Source organism: Microtus ochrogaster, linkage group LG8 (assembly GCF_000317375.1).
Source record: "Microtus ochrogaster isolate Prairie Vole_2 linkage group LG8, MicOch1.0, whole genome shotgun sequence".
Classification (NCBI taxonomy): Eukaryota; Metazoa; Chordata; class Mammalia; order Rodentia; family Cricetidae; genus Microtus; species Microtus ochrogaster.
The window spans coordinates 4,243,612-4,258,352 of NC_022033.1; the positions used below are offsets into that span (position 1 = coordinate 4,243,612).

At 49.8% G+C, this 14,741-nt stretch overlaps 3 protein-coding genes across 5 annotated transcripts in view; 2 read left to right on the top strand and 1 right to left on the bottom strand.

Annotated features, from left to right (window-relative positions):
• The window catches only part of Prelid3b (PRELI domain containing 3B), a 7,814-nt gene extending 4,804 nt beyond the window's left edge, over positions 1-3,010 (top strand). The window contains exons 4-6 of the mRNA XM_005362772.3: positions 801-871; positions 982-1,084; positions 2,224-3,010. Of these exons, the coding sequence (XP_005362829.1) occupies positions 801-871; positions 982-1,084; positions 2,224-2,346 (297 nt within the window). The 3' untranslated portion in view covers positions 2,347-3,010. The remainder of the gene's footprint in view (positions 1-800; positions 872-981; positions 1,085-2,223) is intronic.
• A 1,072-nt stretch (positions 3,011-4,082) lies between these two features.
• Positions 4,083-6,456, top strand: Atp5f1e (ATP synthase F1 subunit epsilon). The gene is made up of 3 exons (XM_005362774.3): positions 4,083-4,220; positions 5,018-5,143; positions 6,304-6,456. Exons 1-2 carry the CDS (start codon positions 4,189-4,191, stop codon positions 5,139-5,141), a joined length of 156 nt encoding a protein of 51 aa, XP_005362831.1. The 5' UTR covers positions 4,083-4,188; the 3' UTR covers positions 5,142-5,143; positions 6,304-6,456.
• Positions 6,457-9,452: 2,996 nt separating this feature from the next.
• Tubb1 (tubulin beta 1 class VI) overlaps positions 9,453-14,741 on the bottom strand; it is an 8,129-nt gene continuing 2,840 nt past the window's right edge. Inside the window, exons 2-4 of one of the 3 annotated variants that reach the window (XM_005362775.2) lie at positions 11,722-11,830; positions 10,967-11,077; positions 9,453-10,838 (exon numbers count right to left, since the gene is read on the bottom strand). In XM_005362775.2, the coding sequence (XP_005362832.1) occupies positions 9,754-10,838; positions 10,967-11,077; positions 11,722-11,830 (1,305 nt within the window). In that variant the 3' untranslated portion in view covers positions 9,453-9,753. The remainder of the gene's footprint in view (positions 10,839-10,966; positions 11,078-11,721; positions 11,831-14,741) is intronic. The other 2 variants (XM_026787211.1, XM_026787209.1) reach the window with 2 other exon arrangements.

Genomic DNA, 14,741 nt, shown 5'->3' on the forward strand with positions numbered 1-14,741 from the left:
GGCAGGAGAATCACAAATTAAAAGCCAGCATGGACTACAAATTGCATTCAAGGCCGTTTAGGGCAACATAGGAAGAGACTCCCTTATTTCGTGTGTGTGTGTGTGTGTGTGTACATATATATATAGTTTTTGTTCTATTTTTTTTTCAAGATAGGGTTTCTCTTTGTAGCCCTGGCTGTCCTGGAACTCGCTCTGTAGACCAGGCTGACCTTGAACTCAGAGGTCCTCCTGCCTCTGCTCGAGGGAAAGGCACGTGCCACCAACAGCCAGCTTGCTTATTTATTTATTTGCTTATTTATTTATTTATTTAAAAGGCTAGGGATGTGGTAGAGCACTAGCCTAGCATGCCCGTGGCCTGAAGTTCAATCCCCTGGTATTGCAGAGTTAAAACTAAATAAATAATAATGAAGAAGGGAAGGTGCTGCATGCTCCCTAACCCTGCAGTTCCTAAATTCATTTTCTGTTTTTACTTGGGGGGGGGGTGGCATACTCAGGAAACCTTGTGAAGGGGTCGGGATGGCTTGCCTTGGGGGTCCGCTCTCCTACCAGGAGGTGGAACTACTAGTGAGCTCAGGTCGTCAGACTTAGGGGAACACTTGTCTTTACTTGTGGAGCCACCTCCCTGCCCGAATAAAGTTTGGTGAAATTTAAGTATAAATTTAAATAGGGAAATTTAAATTGTAGTTAGCCAAGATAGTTTATCTGTAAGTTTTTTTGCTTTGTGTGCTTAGCGAATAAGAATTGGGGTTGTGTGTTGACTTTAGAAATTTTTCTAGTATTGGTTTTTCCTCGTCCTGTAGATCTCATTTACAAATATGGTCTCAGTCGACGAGAGGCTCACATACAAGCCACACCCCCAGCACCCAGAGAAGTAAGTAAAGCTGCATGGTGGCCTTGCTCCATCAGGCTCTTTTGCTTCTTGGTGGGTTGCTCTTTGAAAACCAAGCATGAGTCATCTAAGACTGTGGGTTGTTTTGCCAGAACTGTCCTGACCCAGGAAGCTATCATCACCGTGAAAGGGGTCAGCCTCAGCAGCTACCTTGAAGGACTCATGGCAAGCACCATATCGTCCAACGCTAACAAAGTAAGTGGGCCGGGCACCTCTCCTCAGCAAGGCTTGTGCTGAATGCAGCTGTCCACCAAGCTGGCTGATCCACTCTGTAGGGAGAGGCAGAATAATGGGCAGTGATTTGTGTGGCTCTGGAGTCCTGTACACCTTTGCTCCCACACCAGCATTTTAGCAGCCCAGGGGATGTAGACATGCGTGGGTGGTGAGCAGCCGTGTGTCTGCTCAAAGTGCTGGTCCTCCACAAGTTTTGTTATGCCCATGAGTTCTAGACGTTTTGACTTCTGTTACCTTCATGGTGAAATTGTCTGATGCACATGTCACGTGTACATAAAATAGCTCTACTGGGAATCACCCCCATGTTAAAACAGTAAGTTTAGTGGGAAAGATGCCTAATCCATTATGTAACAGTCCAAACTGTGCTGGAACTAGCTCTGTAGACCAGGCTGGCCTTGAACTTGAACTCAGGGATCCATCTGCCTCCCAAGTGCTGGGATTAAAGGCATGCCCCACCACTGCCCAGCTAACGCGTTAACACATTTCATAAAGTCATTGTATCAGTGCTTACTCGATGTGCAGGACACAGGACACAGGAAGGCAGCAGTAATCACATAGCAGTCGCTAGGAAAGGAAAAGTAGAAGCAGGCCTGAGTGTTTAATGAGTGTTTGGTAATTGATGTTTTTGCCAAGTGCTGAGAGGGAAGGAGTTGGTGCAGGAGTGTCCAGGAAAAGCATTTGGGTGGGGGAGCTGCACGTGCAAAGGCCCTAACCAGGAAGCGGGAGTGCTCCTCCTTCACCCCTCAAGACATTGTAGAGCCTGAGGAAGGGAGGGAGGGAGGGAGGGAGGGAGGGAGGAAGGAGGATCAAGGACCAGATCCTGGGGTGTGCACGTTAGGGTTACAGTGGTGCTACAAAAAGCAAAAGGGCTTGAGCGCCCCAGTCCCAGTCAGTGGACACCTTCTGCACACAAGATAAAAGTGGCTTCTGTGCAGGCCAATTGCTCGAGGCATTTATTGTTTGGTAAATAATAACTGAAAAGGCCAGGACGAGAGATCTGTCCCTGAGGTTCAGTGAGCCTGTAACCCCTTATCCTGGCCACTGTTTCCTGTATACATACCTTTGCCCTTGCTAACAGTAAATCCATTGCACTTTTTAAGGGTCGGGAAGCAATGGAATGGGTGATCCATAAACTGAACGCCGAGATAGAAGAATTGACAGCATCAGCCAGAGGAAGCATAAGGACCCCAATGGCGGCCGCAGCAGCGTTGGTGGAAAAATGACAATGGAAATTGGTGTGCAGCTGCAGGGCCCAGGACTCTTCAAGCTGACATCATATTTATTTGTTATTTAAAAGAATATAGCTACTTTAGGTAGATTTTATTATTTTTTTTTTTTAATGAGCTGGGGAAAAGCTGTGACTTTTGATCAAAACAAAAGATGGAGAGGGTCTGAGTCAAAGTGATCGCCTGAGGGGAAGGGCTTGAGGGGCTGGCTGGAGTCTTGTGTTTACGTGGACAGTTAACAGGCTTGTTTGTTGTTGTTTAAGTGCTTAGAAGAAATTGATGTTGGTCTCAAGTCTCCTTAGGTATAGAATCTTAGCCTTTCAGGTACTGAAGCCCTGCGTGGCTGTGGACCAACCAGCACAAAGGCCGGCTGCCCTCGAGTGCACACAGTTGCCCGACGCAGTGAACTAGAACCTCCTGTGTGAGGAACTCACTTTAAAAAGAGACATTGTATAATTTCAAATGACATTAATTTGTATAAAATAACTTGCCCTGCTGGAAACCAGTGTTTGGATTTGGTATTTAAATGATATTTTTGGAGTGAAAATTAACACTAAGGTAATATGATGACTCCAGCAAAAATGGTATTTTATTGTATTAACGGGTACTGTATTGATTTGCCAAAGTTTTGTGACTTAGTAAAGGCATTCCCTTCCTCACATTTGTGCTTTGTGATCTCTCACGCTGGGCTGCGGGCTGGGTACCATAACTGGCAAATAAAGTGACAACTGAGCATCGCATCACAGAGACAGCGCAGCTGCTCACATCTGCTGACCTTACCATCGCCACCGTCAACACCATGCTTCTGTCATCGCTGAGGCATGAGATGTCAGGTTGTTTGGATGTGATTACTTTGGGGCTAATTATGACCACAAAGCATCTTTTTTATGGGAAAAGAGCTCCCCGTCATTTGGGACGACTCAGATGTCACCTGGATCATCAGTGCTTTCTTCTTCCCTCCGGGTGTTGGGGGTGGGGGGGACGACACGGACAGACGGACAGTGCCTTGAGGAACCTCTAGAAGATTGCAGTTGGTTGGGGTGCCAGAGGAGGGCTGCATAACAGCCCGGGACTGTCAATCACTGCTGTTTGCTCTGATACTGCAGTATTGTCGGAGGGGTTGCCTTTTGCCTTTTATGGGATGGGCTTCTACTTGGTTTTCTTAGACCCGTTAACATGCATATAAAACCACAGAGACTGTTTTAAATGGATCTAAAATTCCTGCTTTTCTACTTCAAAACATTCCTTAGCTTAAATTTTCTTGAGACGTTTATAAAAGTAGGTTACATCTAATGAGAGGGGTTTTGTTTTGTTTTAACGAAGCTACTTTTAACATCCCAGCTAAACAAAACACTGCTCTGTGTTACTCTTGGACAAAGTTTCTAGTGGAATCACACCCGAAAGGGTCTGATGCACTAGTGACTATTTAAACTCTAGTTTAAAGTGATGTAAATCTTGGTTTGCTACACATTTCTTAGATGGCTGTCTAAGCACAAACGCAGGGCCAGCCAAGTTGGGAGGCCTCAGTCCTGCCCCGTGGAGAAGGCCCCGCCCTCTGCCACCGCACCTGGGAAGGTGACCGGGACGCGGCGGCCTCGCTTTCCCAGGTGTCTGCGCGCGCGACCATGGTTTCCGGAGGCCATTTGGCCAATGAGCGGGCGGCACCGACTCTCCCATTGGCTCCCGTCTGCGGCGAGGGCGGGATGAGGCGGTGACTGGCGGGCCCGCACCCCGCCTTTTCCGGTACTCCGGCGGCCTGACCTTCCTGCAGCCGGTCCCGGCTGAAACGGCTCTGAAGCGACCCCGCGGCTGTGCCCGACACGTCCCACTCGCGACACCATGGTGGCGTACTGGCGGCAGGCTGGACTCAGGTATGCCCGGACGGCGTTGGGGAGGTCCGGCCCGCCCTCAGCAGGCCACGCGCCATGGCCAAGCCACGCGGCCACCTGCCAAGATGGCGTCGCCGTGGACAAGGCACGCCGCGGGGTCACGGGGTCATGGCCCCCACACAGGTGACCTTTCCCCAGTGTGCAGAGCTGTGCAGAGCTGTGCTGAGCCCCTGTGAGCAGCCACCCCTGTGACACTTGGTCTCCCCCCCCAGAAGGTCATACTCCAGGCTGTGGCCCAGTGCCCCGACAGAGGTGGGCCCGCCGTAGGTGCCCCATGTTGAGCCATCTCCCACGGCATCCGCACGGCTGCACACTGCACACCTTCCTCCTCCCAGCCCCTTGCAGGCCAGGTGTGAACGCCTTCAGATAACTGACCATAAAAGCACTGTTTTAGTTCAAAAGTTTCTTTCTAAATAATTAAACGACTTAAATACAGCAACAAGCTGGGGAGTCATGCATGTGAGAGCTATGTTCACATTTTGCTCTGTTTCCTACACTGGGACTTTTTAAAAAGTCCTTCATTTTAATTCAATGTGAAAACATACACTGCCAAGAAGAAAACTTAGGACCTCCCAGTCAGATGCCAGCCAATCTGGGGCACAGTTCTGACTGTCTCCTTCATATAGATCACTTTTGGTGTCGCTCAGTTTTCAATCCAATTTTACCATAGTAACCAACCAAAAGTAAGAGCATGGGAAGAAAACCAAGATGTCTCCCGTAACGCCAGCACTGTCCAGCTGTTGGTAACGAGCCTTTGGTATTCTCTCTCGCTTTGCTAGCTACATCCGCTTCTCCCAGATCTGTGCGAAAGCAGTGAGGGATGCCCTGAAGACCGAGTTCAAAGCTAACGCCGAGAAGACGTCCGGCAGCAGCATAAAGATCGTGAAGGTGAAGAAGGAGTAGCGGTGAGTGGCTGGCTTGTGAGAGTTGCCTGGTCGGGTTCACCGGAACTCGCTTTGGTTCGCGGCTCTGCCCCGACACTGGCGACCGCAGCCCTGAGAGGGCTCCTGGCATGATGAAAGAGTGCCCCGGACAGCCCCAACAAGCAGAATAACTGGCACATTGATTTTCAGTGCCGTTAGCATCCTCAGATAGAAAGCCATCTGGTTTTAATTAAACCTGGTTCATCTATCTGCACACAATCAAATAACTGGAGGGTAAGCTCCCCCCATTGTTGTGATTGCTCTTGGAGTCAGGTAACCGACTGGGAACCTGAGAGATGGCAGCTCTTTGCCTGTTCCTTCCCCCACCGCTGCTGTGCCCGCACACACCTGCAGGCAGGGTCCTGCTGCCTTCAGAGCCTGGCTCCTTTTACCTGTGCAACGCTGTAGGGAATTGTCAAGGTGCAGTCTTGTGCCGTGCTGAGTCATTGAGTTCAGGCCACGGTTCTCCAGACTGATTTGATCTCCCAGCTACTTTATTTACATTGTTATTGTAAAGCTAAGCAAGACCAGTTATCAGAGAGATGTTCTTCAGATTTCATTTGCTTTGCAGCCCGCAGCGTCCGTCTGTGCTCCACAGCCTATGCCACGAGCAGCTGGCCTGATTGAAACTCCCTGCCCTAAGCACTTTTCATTTCATCTTGAATTAACAAATATTTTATTGAAAACCAGGGAGTGGGGGTGCAGTGTTTTGAATTGAGCCCCTTTTCTTGGTTCAGTCTAATCAGAATCTGGACCTGTAAAACCTTGGTTTTGGTGGACTGTTGATTCTCCACAGTGAGCTGAATCAGAACAGCCCCTCACCTGCCTGCGGGCACGCTGCCCGTCTGTGGCTGACCCCAGTGACTTTGTCAGAGAGGCAGGTCTGGCTCCTGAAAAAAAAAAATGTGTGGTCTCTATCTTGATGTCTTCCTGCAGGGAGGACCCCAGTCTGCTGGCCTGGGGGATGGGGAGCTATAGGACAAAGTTGTTTCTGTCACAGTAGAGATGATTTACTCAAGGACAGGCAGCCCAGGCCTAGGGTCTCTCCAGCTGTGCTGCAGCTGACACAGCAGGTTCCAGTCAGGGTGGGTGTGAGGCAGACACGGCAAACTAGCAACTGTTGCGTTTTCTTGTCTCCATAGGCCCTGGCTGAAGCGGGAACTGCTGAGTCGTCACGGTGAAGACCTGGGTACCTGCTATGGCAGATTGAAATCACCCTCACCTCCTGGGGACAAAACTGCCCTTGTTGATAAATTGACTATGCCAATAAAATGACATGGTTCATGTCTGCTGGATTTCGCTTCTGTTGTACATTTTTAAATAGGAACTTTCCACAGAGTAATGCGAGTGTGACCGTGTGAACCTCTATGCGGCTGCTGTGGTAGCACTGCTTAACTCTGTCAAAGTGTCATGATTTATGAAAGTGTGACACCCTCGTGGAGGTTGTGTTGTCCCTAGTCTCTGAATCGCGTTCACGGTAAACAAAGGCTCTGGGTAGTTCCAGGTAGCCGGTAGCCCAACCAAAACAATTAGAACAGCATTAGAGGAACAAACTGTATGACTCACCTTGCTTCACACAGACCTGGAGAGGAGTCATTAACACTAGACTTTTTCCAGACAAAACGCTTTTCACCTTTTATTAATTTCTGGGTGCATTTGTCACCGGAAATGAGGCAGAGCCGATCAATACCTTGTGTCCTGTGTTGACGGCTGAGGTTCAATTAAAACTTATGATTATTTATTTATTTGGTTTTTTGGGACAGAGTTTCTCTGTAGCTTTGGAACCTGTCCTGGAACTAGCTCTAGTAGACCAGGCTGGCATTGAACTCAGAGATCCTCCTGCCTCTTCTTCCAGAGTGCTAGTATTAAAGGCGTGCACCACCACCACCCAGCTAAAACCAGTTTGGACACAGTGGTAGGGCAGTCTGATCTTCTCACTTCACAGTGGGTAAGGCAGTCTGACCGCGCCTGAATGGACATTGATTATCAGTTAAATGTTTAGGAACAAAGGGCTTTGGTTTTGGCTTTCTTTAAAACGTGAACCCTCTTGCCAGGTGGTGGTGGTGCATGCCTTTAATCCCAGCACTCTGAAGGAAGAGGCAGGAGGATCACTGAGTTCAAGGCCAGCCTGGTCTTTAAGAGCTAGTTCCAGGACAGCCAGAGCTAAACCAAGAAAGCCTGTCTCAAAAAATAATAATAATAATAATGACCTGGACCCTCTTAGGCTCTTAATTGAGTAGAGCTACTGCAAAGTTGACCGCACACTGTAACTTTCTAGAGAGCGGAGAAATAGCTAGAATCCGTGCTTCAGGTCACGTGAGGCTGAAGACGGACACACACTTCCCCTATGGGTTTCAGTGGACTCTCAGCACGGGGTGCTTGAGGAGGGACATTAACCAAATGGACGGGAGTGGTCCTGAAAGGTTAGGAGCCGTGGCATCTGCTGAAGTCCTGATATTAAGAACTTGCAGCGTTTAGCTGACCACTTTCTCTGAGATTAAGGCCCCAAGAAGCAGCTCCCGTACCCAGCGGTGGGATAGCTGACTCGTGGGCCATAGGATAACCAGGCTGACTAATAAGCAAAGAGCTAAGGGATTTCCAGCTTTGTAAATAATTTATTCAGGGAGCCATTAGTTGGGGTGACTAGAGATGAGACTTGGGACAAGGATTGAAGTAACCAAATGACTGTTCGTCAAAGATCCTGAGAGTCTGATTTAGTACTAAGGCGACACGGTTGAAGTAAACTCGGGTTCAGCACCTTGGGGTGACAGGACAGCTTGACAAGTGATGGGGTCCGTAACCAGTGGTGTCAGAGCAGAGGGATCCAGGGAGCTTTGAAGTCTTCCGACTCCTGATTGCAGCTACACAGATGTCACCATGGCAACCATACCACTGAAGAGACCCAGTGTCCCTGGGCTTTTCGTCAGTTGGCACTGTAATCTCCTTGTGCCGTTAGAACAGTCAGGTGAGACACATCAGCCTGAGTGGTCAAACTCCAAGGGAAGGGGTTTGCTGAGTCAGAGATGAAATGACTTGGTCGTTTAAAATGGAATTTATTCGCACTTCAGTGACTTAGCGAACAAGTATAAACGGTCATAAATTTAAAAAAAAAAAAGTTAGAATTGAGGCCTCTTTTTGCATCTGCCGGATCACCTTTCACAGGCTAGAATGAAGGCATCCCGGTAAGCATGCAGCTGACTCCTGCAGAGTGGTGGGCTGTAAGCCTTGTTAGCATCTAAGGAAGAATGGGGAGGTGCAGCTCTCACTAACGCTTGTGCTTCTCAATCCATACCAAAGTGGAAAGTATTTAAAATAAAACAGGAGCCTGGTCAGGCACACCAACAATGGGGCCTGATTGCTCTCGCTGTGAACTGTAATTATTTCTTCCCGGTGCCTAAGTGCAGAGACTGCCGCCCACCTGCCAATTCAGTATTGGTTATAAACAGGCCCCAGAGAGTAGCTTCCATCCCCAGCACCGTAGGGATAAACCAAGACACTAGGACCCACTTTCATGCAAACAATTCCCTTTGGAGAGGTCAAAGAGCTCCCCCATGACAGCTGCAGACCACTGAGACCCCAGGCACCTCGGACCTAGGTAGACTACAGCCTAGTCTACCTAGGTCTACAGCAGAGAGGTTACGGAAGGCTGCCTGGGCTCCTGTGTGTTCAGTCCTGTCGTGATGTGAGATTACAGCTGCAGTGGTTAAAGCTGTGTCATCCTGCAAACGTCCATGGCAACTTCTGCAAATTAATCTGAACTATAAAGTTCCCTAATGAGCCCGTGTCCGCTGTCACCAAGGAGGACACTGCGGCATTGCGGCTGCGTTCCTGCATCCGAATGGTTGCCGGGCATGCCTCGTGCCCTTTCCCAGAGAATGGAGAGGCAGAACAGGAGCTGCAGGGGTGACCACTGAGGGAAATAAAGAGCATCTACGGACAGCCGTTGGGAGGAAAACCAGGACAGTCATTAGTGAACACTGGCGTCTAGTTCTAACGAGAAACACAGAAATGCGTTGAGAGCCAGCTACTGGGAGACCAGGGTCCGAGGATGAGAATGCTTTGTTTTCCCTAGGCGTTTGGACGGCGGGAGCAGAGAGGAGAAGCATGGCTTCTCTGGCTTCCCTTTGTCTTCTTCCAGCCAGCCTGTCGAGGAGCACATAAGGGCTACACAGTGCAGTCATGGAGGTGGACTCACACTTCCCTTGGCCCTGAGCCTCCTGCACACTCTTCAGACACCAGGTCTTGCTGGGTTTGGGAAAGGGGGACTCAGAGCTGCCCTGGTTATCGGGTACCCAACAACGCTGCTAAAGGGTTGGAGAGAGACCATCCGCTGCAAAGGACTCCTGGCAAGCTTCATCTGGGGGTCTACCTATAGCTACCAAAAAAAACAAACGGGCTCACTACAGTCAATTCACTTGCTGCTTAAAGAGGAGCACAATCACGTGATGACGTTGTGGCTGCCAAAGGCCCTGCCACTCCCAACCATCACTACCACCTACACCTGTTGTCCCTCCCCTTGCCAAGGGCTTCAGGACAGCCACAGATCTTTGGAGAAATTACAGAAAATGGCTGCCCTGTAGCCTCTCTCCTGGCTAATGTTCCTTATCTTCTGCCTCCATTTCTGCCTCCTCTTCCTCCCCGTCCTCTTTGCTCTCCTCCAGCCCTGCTTGGACGTCTTGAAATTGTTGGTACTCAGATACCAGGTCATGGATATCACTCTCAGCTTCCCCAAATTCACTTATGTCCATCCCTTCGCTGGTGTACCAGTGCACAAAAGCTTTCCTTCTGAACATGGCCGAGAAGTGCTCGGAGACCCTGGTGAAGAGCTCCTGGATGGCTGTATTGTTACCCAGGAAGGTAGCTGCCATGTTCAGCCCGCGGGGTGGGATGTCACACACAGCCACCTTGACGTTGTTGGGAATCCATTCCACGAAGCAGCTGCTGTTCCTCGTCTGCACGGACAGCAGCTGTTGGTCTACTTCCTTAGTGGACATCTTACCCCGGAAGATGCAAGCCACAGTCAAGTAGCGACCGCGGCGAGGGTCACAGGCGGCCATGATGTTGCGGGCATCAAACATCTGTTGGGTGAGCTCAGCCACCGAGAGGGCTCGGTACTGCTGACTGCCCTGGGCCGTGAGTGGAGCGAAGCCCGGCATGAAGAAGTGGAGACGAGGAAAGGGCACCATATTCACCGCCAGCTTGCGCAGGTCCGCGTTGAGCTGGCCGGGAAACCGTAGCGAGGTGGTGATGCCACTCATGGTCAAGGACACCAGGTGGTTGAGGTCGCCGTAGGTGGGTGTCGTCAGCCTCAGGGTGCGGAAGCAAATGTCGTAGAGTGCCTCGTTGTCGATGCAGAAACAGGCATCTGTGTTCTCAATCAGCTGGTGGATGGACAGGGCGGCATTGTAGGGCTCGACTACCGTGTCGGACACCTTGGGGGACGGCATGACGCTAAAGGAGTTAAGGATCCGGTCTGGGTATTCCTCCCTGATCTTGTTCATGAGCAAGGTGCCCATGCCTGAGCCGGTGCCCCCACCCAGAGAGTGCACGATCTGGAAACCCTGCAGGCAGTCGCAGCTCTCGCTCTCCCGCCTCACCACATCCAGGACGCTCTCGATCAGCTCTGCTCCCTCGGTGTAGTGGCCCTTGGCCCAGTTGTTACCAGCTCCTGAGTTACCTAGGACCCGGAGAGAAGAGCGGGAGGGGAAAAAATGAGGTGAGCAGGGCATCCTCAGCTCTTCCTGGTAGAAGCTTCTGGGAACACCCACCCCCCCCCAAAAAAAAAAAACAAACAAAAAAACCTACCATGAACAAAATTATCAGGCTGAAAGAGGGCTCCTAATCTGCTGGATCGGATGCTGTCCATCGTCCCAGGTTCCAGGTCCACAAGGACAGCTCGGGGCACATACTTTTTACCTGTGCAGATTAGTAGGAGCAGCTCAGCACATGGCGGTTTTTCTAAAAGTTGATGTTTACTCAAAATGGATCCTTGGGGCACTGACCAAAAACCATGAGTATTCTAGAGGAAGACCTTTGGTAGGTAGACATTTTTTTCCTTTTTTTTTTTTTTAATTTATTTTAAAGGTTTTTTTTTTTTCATTTTATACACTAACCACAGTTCCCCCTCCCTCCTCTCTTCCCACTCCTCACCCTGCCATCTGCCTAGGCAACCCCCCATCCACTCCTCAGAAAGGGTAAGGCCTCCCTCCCATGAGAAGTCTGGTAGGTAGACATTTTAATATCCATACCTGATCATACCTGACCCAGACTACCATGACACAGATCTGTAAAAATAGCTTTTTTTAAAGCTCTGCTTCTCTTATTACTGCGTCTCACTAAGAACATGGATTCCCACTCTTCCTGAGGGGAGTGACTGGCTAGCATGGGTGATTGCACCCCCATTCTGCCCCTTGCACTGGAGTGGGGCACCCGCTAACTAGACTCTGTGACCCTGCCTATCTGCCAGTTCCATGTTGGGACTTCAGTCTTTCACACTTGGGCCATTTCCTCTGCCCGTGCTCCCCAGATGATAGGCCAGCCCAGCAGCCAGCCCTACCTACCGTAGGCTTCATTGTAGTAAACGCTGATCCGCTCCAGTTGCAGGGCGGAGGCCCCACAGTAGCCCCCAGCAGGGTCAATCCCGTGTTCTTCTCCGATCACCTCCCAGAACTGTAAGCAGAAGGAGAGAAATCAGCTCAGAGACCTGGGTAAGGAAGAGCCATTGGGGCAGCTCAGCCAACAGAGGGGCCCGCTGCCAAGCCTTAGGACTTGAGTTCAGTCCCTGGAACCTTGTGGAATGAGAGAACTGCCCACCCCCGTGTCTGCACTCGGCACGCTATTACCCAGTTTGCGAGCTTCAGGCTAGGGGGCTGGAGGTTAAAATACACAAACACACACAGACAGAGAGACAGAGACACAGGTCATCCTTGAATTCCCCAAGAATGCCCCCCTTATTGTGTTCAGGGGCAGATTATATAGAGATAGCCACGCCCCAGCCAAACCCACCAGAAACCACTCTCCTGCCGTCAGGAACTCCTGAAGGTCTCGTGCTCAGAGCAGCTGTAGGCACTCAGATCAGGGGAAAACAAGTTGTTTACAAGAAATTCAGGATCTGGGGTCTCACTGCTCCCAACAAGGACCAATCACAAACTACCACACACACACTGACTACCACACACACACCATGGCACTTGCACACGTGCGCGCACGCACACACACACACACAAATGTGCGCGCACGCACACACACACACACAAATAAATAAATAAATAGGTGGAATAAGAAAAAGTCCAATAGAAAGGGTGGGATGGCTCCATGAAGATGCTGCTGCTCTGGGCACTGCCTGACCCTGCCCAGCACCTCCTTCTTGTTCTTCCTCTCCTTGCCTCCGCTAAGTGGGACTGTGAAGGCTGTGCTTTAGATCTATCTGAACTCCTGGAGTGAAATGTCAAGCACATGAAATTGGGTCTTGCTATTAACCCCAGTGCATTACAGCTGGTCCTTTTAGAATCTCGCTTCAGATGAGGGAGCTTAAACTTCCCCTTGCCTTGGTCTGACCCGGAGAAGTGCCGATCCAGGAAATGAAAACAAACTGAGTTCTTATTTCACAATGGTGCTCCTTTCACTTTGGGGATTTTTTTTCTTTCCATGAACTTCACTTCAGAAGTCCATAACCAGGGCCTGACTGCACAACCTGACAATAGAATTTGACCATCCCTCAGACTCCTAATTCAGAATTATGTGTAGCTGATGTCTTGGAGCTGTTTGGAACATCCTATGTACCCATGCGTACAGCATTTGAGATACAGTCTTACTCAGTAGACCAGGCTGGCCTCAAACTCACAGATCCGCTTGCCTGTGCCTCCTAAATGCTGGGATTAAAAGTATGCACCATCACCCCCTGCTGAGAACATCATTTTATCACATTCATTCATTCATTCATTCATGTGTGTACGCATGTTTGTTGATGTGTGCAGAAGCAATCAGTGGTTGTCAATTTTCTCTACCATGTGTGCCCTGGGAATGTCACTCAGGCCATCCGGCTTGGCGGCAAGCTCCTTTACCCGCTGCACCATCTTGCCTGCCCACAGCATTTATTAATACAGAGAAGATTACTGGAATGGTCTCATTAGACCATTCTGAAAAGCTCTCACATTAAAGTGCAATGAAAACACCTTCCCTTGAGTCTAAATCTCCAGGGTATTTTCCCAAGCCGACTTTGTAAGCGGCACCTCTGCCTCAGCCACGCTCTTAACAGAACAACACCGGGCTCTAAGGGGCTGTGAAGAGGAGAAGAACCAGCAGGAAGACGTTCTGAGCCGGCTCAGAGGAGCCGTGTCTTGCCACTGTGTGTCTGTGCTCATGATTATGCCTACATGTGCCTGCAGGTGGACACACGCTGCGTGGACACGCGTGTGGAGGCCAGAGGTCGAGATCTGGTGGCTCCCTCACTCTTTGCCTTAAAGACAGGCTGTTCCTTGAGTCGGAAACTCATTGACCTTGATCAGGCTGTCCAAAGAGCTGACTGCCTCTGCCTCCCCCGAGCAGGGAATTGCACACACAACTCTCGATGTGCACGTTTGGGACCTAAATTCAGGTCTTCTTGTTTCCATGGCAAGAGCTTTTCCAGTTAAGAGATCTCTTCAGCCTAGAACATTCCCTAACATTCCTATAGGCCCGATGCAAAGTCATGGCCAGGACTCCAGCCACCAGATGGCACAATCCCGAAGGCAGCAGGAGCAGCTGATCTCTATCCTTCCCGCACTTCCTCCCCAGGGCCTCTCTCCACCCTATCATCTAAGGTCAGAGCAGTGTCCCTGAGCCCTCCCCACCCCACTTCTCCATTGGTTAAGACACTCTGACTCAGTGACAGTGTTTGCCCCAGACTCAAAGACCTTCCATTCAAGGCGACCCAGCTCTAGCTTCCCTGGGTGTCCCTTCACCTGAAGGCCTCCATGCCAACACAGCGCAGAGACACTTGCTCATCCTTGTAGACTGTGGCAATGTTTATGGCAGCTGAGTAATGGGACCAACTGGTCAGTGCCTGAGTAGAGTGTTGGACAGAGGAAATGTGGCTATACACAGCGGGATTTTCTTTTAAGCCACAAAGAACAAAGTTTTATCATCTTCTGGAAAATGGTCGAAACTAGAGACCATTGTATTAAGAGGACTAAAGTAGTCTCCAAAGGCAAGTCTTGCACGTTTTCTCTCATTGCTGTGTCTTGGAGTTTATATAGTCATATAAAATCAGGCATGTATACATAAGATACTGACCGGGGCAATAAGGGATAAATAGGGTAGGGGTAAAGGAAGATACTCAAGATACAATATAAATCTGAATAAAAATGTAAAAGTAGATAAATAAAATTAGGAAAACCAAAACCAAAAGAGCCTTCTCCAGTGTTCCACAGCTGTGTTCCATACGGTAGCCGGCAAGGTCCATCCCTCGGCTAAACACTACACATTGCTCAGCTCAAAATGAAGGGGACCCCAAGACTGCTGTCATATGGAAGGGCACACATGCACAGAGACCTGAAGACTGCTGTCATATGGAAGGGCACACATGCACAAAGACCTGAAG

Excerpts from the sequence above, each read along its gene's own strand:
- Atp5f1e (XM_005362774.3), top strand. The coding sequence starts at position 4,189 with ATGGTGGCGTACTGGCGGCAGGCTGGACTCAG. Across the intron at positions 4,221-5,017 it reads TGGCGGCAGGCTGGACTCAG|CTACATCCGCTTCTCCCAGA; the intron begins GTATGCCCGGAC and ends TCGCTTTGCTAG.